Source organism: Enhydra lutris, unplaced genomic scaffold (assembly GCF_002288905.1).
Source record: "Enhydra lutris kenyoni isolate GAN:26980312 unplaced genomic scaffold, ASM228890v2 scaffoldscaffold6, whole genome shotgun sequence".
NCBI classification, from domain to species: Eukaryota; Metazoa; Chordata; class Mammalia; order Carnivora; family Mustelidae; genus Enhydra; species Enhydra lutris.
This window is the reverse complement of record NW_019154090.1, coordinates 23171533-23179319: the sequence shown is the minus strand read 5'-3', so window position 1 is coordinate 23179319 and position 7787 is coordinate 23171533. Positions and strand designations below refer to the sequence as shown.

The following is a 7787-nucleotide window of genomic DNA, read 5'->3' as shown; positions in this document are numbered from 1 at the left end:
GTCCCTCCCACCCCCTTGCCACAAGGTTTTTCACGGGTGCCGTAGCGTATTGGAGACAGAAAACATGCTGAATTTTTTTGTGTGTCCACAAAGAAACAGAAATTGTCTCTACAGACCTATATATATATATATTTTTTTTTTAATTTTCATTGTTCAGGAAGTAAAATGTTGTGCCCTCAAGCATTTTTCCTTTTTTTTTTTTCTGTAAGTGACAAATTCTATTTAATGATACTAGTCACCATCCTAATCCTTACAGTATACACACCTCCAAGTCTAGGTGATGTTGCTTCTATTCTAGACTTTATTTAAATACCCCTTTTGGTTTGTTTCAGGTGAGGGGAACTCAACATAATGTGTATCACTCTTCTCTCACTTTCCACTCTAGGTTCAGAGGTTACTGCCCTTCTAGTCTGTTTCCTGGCGAAAGGAGGTGGTCAGTCTTGCTCATGTCTCTATCACTGTGGCAGACTGCCCAAAACTGAGCTCCCAATTCATGAGCGTCTATGGAATAAGTTAATGCATAAAAGAAGTGAATCTTTTTCCTTTTCCTGTCTATTCAGTGCTTTACAGTTTACAGAGCACACTGACCTCCACGGTGTCACATGAACACGATCCAGCCACTAACCATTTGCCAAATACTGACCTTTCCCTTTGCTGGGGGGACACGGAAACCTACCTTTCTTCTGGTGGTCTGCTAGTTCGTTTCCTGGGAGATTGACAGAGTGTTAATAAAACAGTGCTGAACTCCATCTTGAGGAGACTCTGTTCGCTCCCTCTTTTTATTTTAGTTTTAATGAATTTAAGTTTTATGGGGATTTTTTTTGTTTTAATTGTAAAACACTTCAAATCATTTTTAAGATAAACTATTTTTAGAACAATTTTAGATTTATAGGAAAATGGCATAATACAGAGTTCCTGTCTGCCCTGCACCCCGTTTCCCCTATTAGTAACATCTTACATTCATATGGTATGTTTGCTATAATTCCAAATCATTTTTTGGGGTAAGCGGAACATATAAATAAAACATGAACAAGATGAAGTTACTGTGTTTCTGGAAGCCTCAGTTTCCTTACCTGTAAAATGGGAGGATTGGACTAAATTTTTTAAATAGCTCTAAAATGTTTAAATTATGTGCTGAAATAAAATAATCATATAATTCTAATACAATTCCACTTCTTTACTGAAGCATTACTATCACCTTCCCAAAGAGTGTATACATCTTAACAGCAGCCGCTTTAAAAAAAGATTATTTATTTGAGAGAGAGAGAGAGAGAACACACACGTACAAACAGGGGAAGGGATAGAGGGAGAGAGAAAGCTCACTCTGTGCTGAGTGCAGAGCGCACTGAGGGGCTCGATCTCACAACCCATGAGACCATGACCTGAGCTGAAACCAAGAGTCGGACACTTAGCCAGCTGAGCCACCCAGATTAACAGCAGCCCTAGCCTCATCCTAAGAGATGGTTTAAGTATGAGAATTCTGAGGACTGTGGCAGAGCTGCCTGTAGAGATAGTAGGTTGAACTATACAACATTACCATTTTCATAGGTTAAAGATGGGCAAAATGTGGCAATTTTATATGGTTCAGCTCAACATTGGGGGATAGGAATTCAAAGGAGGGAGAGGATGCCCTTGAGACCTCTGAGACTCCCACTTCGTGCAAAAGCCCAGCCCCAGTGCTCACGGTATTAGGAGAGAAAAAGGTCCGTAGGGTCCCTTGAAGCAACTGAGAGCTACTTTTGTTGCTGGCAGTGTTGGCAGCAAGAGTGGTTTCCCTGCAAGCTCCTGCCTCCTCCACAGGGAGAGACTGAGCCAGCATCCCACAGAGCCCCCCGGTGAACGGGTTGACACAGCCGTGGTGGAAAGGAAGGGCAGAAAAAGACGATCTTTGGAGTGTGGAGGAAGACCGCATTCACCCGGGTTAGAGGCTAGGAAGAGGCAGCCTGGAGTCCTGGTGCCACTCTACCCTTCCCACTCTGTGCCCTTCCCTTATGGTCTCCTACAGGCTCTACGAACTCCACGGTCTTCTGTTGTCCAGGAGGTAATGTAAATTAGTAAACTGAACTTTCCTCTGTAACTCTTACAAGAAAAGCAACAGCACAAGTGCAATGATAAATAGCCACTAAAATCTGCTATCGGTGTGAGGGAGAGAATAGGCTGGGGCGACTGGGGTGGTGGGGGGGCTGGAGACTGGTGAACTGGAGAGCATATGCCCCCCCTTAGATAGGGGGCAAACACTCTTAACTGCAGCTGGTCGTTGCCTTGTAGGGATGCGGGTCACAGGTCACTAGATATTCTGCTTTTCCAAAGGAGCCAGAAATCTTTTTTTTTTTTTTTTAGTTTATTTCTTTATTTTAGAGAGCGAGTGCTGGCGCACGCACAAGTAAGAGGGGCAGGGAGAGGGAGAGAGAATCCAAAGCGGACCCCCTTACCCCCCCAACCACCCCCACCCCTCACCCCCGAGCTGAGTGCAAAGCTAGCCTGGGGGCTCAATCCCATGACCCTGAGATCATGACCTGAGCCGACACCAAGAGTCAGCCACTCAACCATTTGCACCACCTGGGCACCCCCAGAAATAAGAATTTTCGTATGCATTCTCGCAGTGGAAAATGTTTGTACCTAATTCAAATTCTTAAAAGCTTGACAGAGAGGGGCGCCTGGGTGGCTCAGTGGGTTAAGCCGCTGCCTTTGGCTCAGGTCATGATCTCAGGGTCCTGGGATCGAGTCCCACATCGGGCTCTCAGCTCAGCAGGGAGCCTGCTTCCCTCTTCCTCTTTCTCTGCCTGCCTCTCTGCCTACTTGTGATCTCTGTCAAATAAATAAATAAAAGCTTTAAAAAAAAAAAAAGCTTGACAGAGGCCGCATAATGGTGGAAAAGAACGAGCAGGTCACGTTTGTAACCTCTGCTAAGGTTTTAGATCTGCCTGGAGTGAGGCCCATATGCATTTCCTCAGCATCCTAATGACCAAAATGAATTAGACAGCTTCTGCTTTTGCGAATTCACAGATTAGTAGAGAAGATAGACAAGTAATAATGATAAGATGTAATATAGTCATTAGACTCTCTCTGTATTATATATACAGTTTTATATATATAAATGTCTTAAATACATAGGGTCATATATGCAGCTATAAAAGTGATTAACTCTTCCCGAGTACATCTGGGATGACATGATAGGAGATGGCATTTGAGCCAGGATGTAGGAAGTCAGCAGTTTGGTGCATTAAAGGGATTTGGGGCCCCTGAAACTCCCAGTGTATATGCAAATGTTAGATTTGCATTTGCTGTATATACTACTTTCTTCATCTCTGTATACACCAATTTCTTCAGATGTTCACACTGATGGGGTGCTGTCTAGACCAAGAGGGCAGCTCTAATTTTCTATTTTCTTGATAGGTATTTGGGAAAACACATACTCCTTAACCCTTCTAGTGCGAGTCTCATGTCTCAGGGTTAATAAAATGAGAGCTCTAACCTACCCCCCTTCTCCCAGGTTATCGTGTGTTTCAGAAGCCTCAGAAACTCAGAGGTAACATGGCTGGGAACCTTCATTCATGGATGAGGGACTGAAAGGGAAATGGTATGTTCAAGATCACAGAGCCCATTAGAGGCAGAGCTTGAACTGGCACCCCAAACTCTTCCTGACCACCATTCCTCCGCCTCTCCATGTCTCTTCCAAGCTCTCTGCTTAGGCTGGCGTCCCCCTGTCCCTGTCTCCCCTCCACCCCTGGGGATGGCCCGTTGCCTTGTTTTGGCCCAGCTCCTGCGGGGTGAGGAGGTTTGCTATCTTACTAAAGTTTGCTATCCTACTGAAGGTGATTCTTTCCCCCTCCCCCTGCCTCCCCACTATACCCCTTGCTGTCTTAATGGACCCTCCTGGCCCGAAATGCCTGCTACTCTGTTTCTTCATCAGATGGTCAGACTTGCTGGTATTCAAATCCCTAATAACCGAATGCCAACTGTATGAACTTTGACAACTTGCTTAACCTTTTTAATTTCTTAACGGAGGCTTAAGCTTTCTTTGTAAGCTTCAGTTTCTTCATCCGTATACAAAGAGTTCTAATATCACCTACGCTGAAGTGTGATAGGAAAGCATTGGAAGGTTTGAAGATTCTTGGGATGACAAAATGACCTAGCACGGGTAAAGGAGTGAACTGTGGCTGACCCATAGACATACCTGACAAGGATTAACCGTGGTGGTGTTCACCCAGTTCACAGACCACCAGATTGGGTTAAATGCCAGTCCACTGTTTCCCCTTCCTGTCATTAACGTCTCTGTCTTGATCACACAGACTACATTGTGTTGTGATTGTGTCTTTCTCCCCAACTAGACTAGAAACACCTTCAGGGATTCCTTCTGCAGATAGTTAATAGGCACTGTGCCAGGCACCAGGAACACGCAGATAAACTGAGCACTCCTGGTCTAGTGCAGAGTTCCTGAAGGTGTGCCAGAAAACACTGGTTCTCTGAGGTTGTCTCATGATCCAGTGAATTTGGGAAATGATGCTTAGCCCCTCCCCCTTTAGAGATTAGGGTCCATGTTAGTATTTTAAAGGCTCTGATGGATCCTGTAGTAAAGGAATCCACTTACTTTCCCCAACTCAGCTTTGTCAGATCTAGTCAATGTTTGATGAGTAAATTTGAATCACCCAAACATTCCTTTCAACTCCTCTATGTGCTTTGGTCCCCAGCTCAAGAGGAGGTCCAAGTGGCACAGGAATGATTAGAGACCTTACCGGGACTAAGCAGCCTCTGGCTGGATAGGGGCCTGTGGGCTTACCTGTCTGGTGCTCTCATGGAGACGGGAGGCCCTGGCTTGAACAATATGAAGCCCCAGGCACTGCAGCTGGTGCTGGAGGAGCAAGTACTGGCGCTACAGCAACAGATGGCAGAGAACCAAGCCGCCTCCTGGCGGAAGCTGAAGAGCTCCCAGGAGGCCCAGCAGAGGCAGGCAACCCTCGTGAGGAAGCTGCAGGCCAAGGTGAGGCAGCAGTCCGTCCAGGGAGGTGACGAGAACACCCCCAAGTGCTGACTGCTGAGGTGGGATAACGGTTCCAGGAGACAGAGCCTTGTAATGGGAATGTCCCTCAGCAGCCTCTCCTGTGACGCTCACAACTACTTCAGGAGAGATCAATCCTGTCGCTTTTAAAGATGGCGGTCCCAAGGGCTAAGTGGGTTGTCTATGTTTGCTCCCCTTGGCTAGAGCGAGGACCTGGCCCTGTGTTTTCTGGTTCCAAAGCCTGTAATCTTACCCCTCCGATACAACAGGCATAGGGAGAATATTATTAACCGACCAAATGGAAATGACGAGATGTTATGGCCTTATCCTGCTGTTGTCACCCAGACACTGTTCACACAGGGTTTGTTCCAAATCTTCCTGGGCCTTTGTTTTGGGCTGTTGGTACCAGCTGTGACCGTCACCCACACCCTGCTCTGTTTGCCTCAGGTATTGCAGTACCGGACCTGGTGTCAAGAGCTGGAGAAGCAGCTGGAAGCCACTGGGGTGAGTGAGGCTGTTTTGTGTCCCCCAGTGCCCTCAGCGGGTATACCTTCGAGGAAGGCCTTGTTTGCTGATTGACGGAGGCTGGGGTGTGATAAGGCGGTGTTTGATGGAAGTCCTTCCTCTCTTCAGCCCCTGAGAGCTTTATCCCATAGATACTCTGATTGGATTGACTATTCCGGGTCTGTCAGCCGCCGACCCTTGGCTCTCTGAGGACAAAATGCAGCTTCAGGAGATTTAATCAGAGGGAAGAGATGCATTTTTCCTCCAGAAGGTGTCAGTGTTTATCTGTCTTAGATGTGGGCCTTTGCAAGCCTAAACATGTCTGTGGCAGAGGAATTTATTTGTGCCGTTGGCTGGGTAGAACGGGCTTTGAAAAACTCATTGCCTTTGTTCCAGCTCTCTCTTGGCACCTTCTCACATTACCCTCAGAAAAGTTCTCTCAGAGGAAGAGAAAAAACAAAACTTACTGAGCACCATTCCGTGTAGGCCAGGCGCCATTAGGCATTGTCATATAACGGTGTCACTCAATCTACGAGGCAACTTTCTGTGAGGAACGGTGTCTCCTTCATTTTGTAGTGAAGACTTTGTGGCTCAGAGAAGTTGAATAACTTCCCGCAGTCCAAAATGTAGTGTAGTAGAAGTCAAGACTGTTAGTGAAAGCTCTAACTTACACTTCTTGGGTTGAAAGTTCTTTTCTCTACCCAGCGCCATCTTTCAGGAGACATTACTGGTTCACTTTTGGAGAAGGGGATGCAGTGGATTTACCCTCAGGATGTAGTGGTGGAGTAAAGAGGCATATTGCTAACACCGGAGAGGAGGAATAGAAAGAAAGCAGGTGGCTGCAGAAGGGGGCATCAGGCCATTGGTCTGAATGGTGTTCTCTTTGGTGGTAAAAAAAGTCTTGTTTCTGTCTGGCTAAGGGACCAACCCCACAGAGGTGGGAAAGCGTGGATGAGCCAAACCTGGAGCAGCTGCTGGTCCGATTGGAGGAGGAACAACAGAGGTGATGAACCCCAAGTTCTCTGGTCGGGGGGGGGGGGGGGGGCGATTCTGGTGGCCTGTGGGTTGAAAAGGCAGAGGGGGCACCTCGGCCCTGAGCGCTAATAGGGCTCAAACCACGGATCTCAGCCTTAGCCCTCCAGTCCCTGTCAATGGAAAATTCCAGTGTTTGTCGTCTTACTCCAAGAGGTCCAAGGGTTGGATCAAGCCTTTATTTTGCACTTGCTCCTGCCCCTCCCCAGTGCAGGTGTGAGAGTCTAGCAGAGGTGAACACCCAGCTTCGACTGCACATGGAAAAAGCTGACATGGTGAATAAAGCACTTCGGGAAGATGTGGAAAAGCTGACAGTGGACTGGAGCCGAGCCCGGGATGAGCTAATGAGGAAGGAGAGCCAGTGGCAGATGGAGCAGGAGGTAAGAGGGACAGGGGGGCTTGCACTCTGGGCACCAGCCTGGTCGGTGCTGGAAAAAGGTACCTTCAGGACCTGGATGGAAGCTGAGCTGTCACTAGAGTTCCCGGCTCTCCTCCCCACTCTGGCTGGTGACTTTGCCCTGCCTCGGCTCTCGGCTGACTCCTGTCCTTACCTGCCTCGTCGAGGTTTTGCTAGCAGGTGGCATGACACTCAGAGCACCTCTGTTCCTGCATGAGGGACTAGCTCTGGTTCTAGAAGGATCTGAAAGCTTGCTGACTCCCTTCTTCTGGAGGTCTGCATATCTAGAAGCTAAGGAGGTAGCTATTGAAACCAAATGGGAAAGAAAGACTAGATAAAGACCCTGGGAATTTTCAGATCCCAGTGCAAGGAAATGAATATTTCCTGAGTCTTTGCTGGGTGCCAGGCATTGTGCTAGTCCTCACTGTAAGTCTGTGGTAGTAATAGCGGGTTAGCAACGACTATTTATCTTTTTCTAACCCGCTCAGAGGAAGATCATATGCCATCTCAAACCCTTTGACTTCTTAAATGCCACTGCTAACTTTATTAAACACTTCAGTGTGACCTGAATATAGACACCCGTTCATAAGCTATCTCCGATAAGTCCCTCCTTCCCTCCCTCGAGTAGTCAGGAGGAATGCAAGACTCCTGTGCTGGCAAAAGATGGCCCTCTGCCCTTTGACATGACCTGGGTTTCTGAATACACAGTTCTTCAAGGGCTACCTGAAAGGGGAGCACGGTCGCCTTCTTGGTCTGTGGCGGGAGGTGGTGACCTTCCGACGCCATTTCCTGGAAATGAAGTCAGCTACTGACAGGTTAGTGTGGGGATAGGAAGGGAGGTTTGCCCCTGCTGAT

At 47.4% G+C, this 7787-nt stretch overlaps 1 protein-coding gene across 3 annotated transcripts in view; it reads left to right on the top strand.

Annotated features, from left to right (window-relative positions):
* Positions 1–1904: 1904 nt before the first annotated feature.
* Positions 1905–7787, top strand: part of LOC111141398 (centrosomal protein 250) — a 41514-nt gene continuing 35631 nt past the window's right edge. For 2 of the 3 annotated variants that reach the window (XM_022493915.1, XM_022493914.1), the window contains exons 1-7: positions 1907–2041; positions 3494–3580; positions 4692–4981; positions 5447–5503; positions 6424–6506; positions 6750–6915; positions 7641–7747. In XM_022493915.1, coding sequence (XP_022349623.1) covers positions 4796–4981; positions 5447–5503; positions 6424–6506; positions 6750–6915; positions 7641–7747 — 599 coding nt within the window. In that variant the 5' untranslated portion in view covers positions 1907–2041; positions 3494–3580; positions 4692–4795. Of the gene's footprint in view, positions 2042–3493; positions 3581–4691; positions 4982–5446; positions 5504–6423; positions 6507–6749; positions 6916–7640; positions 7748–7787 lie in introns of all 3 variants that reach the window. The other variant, XM_022493916.1, reaches the window with a different exon arrangement.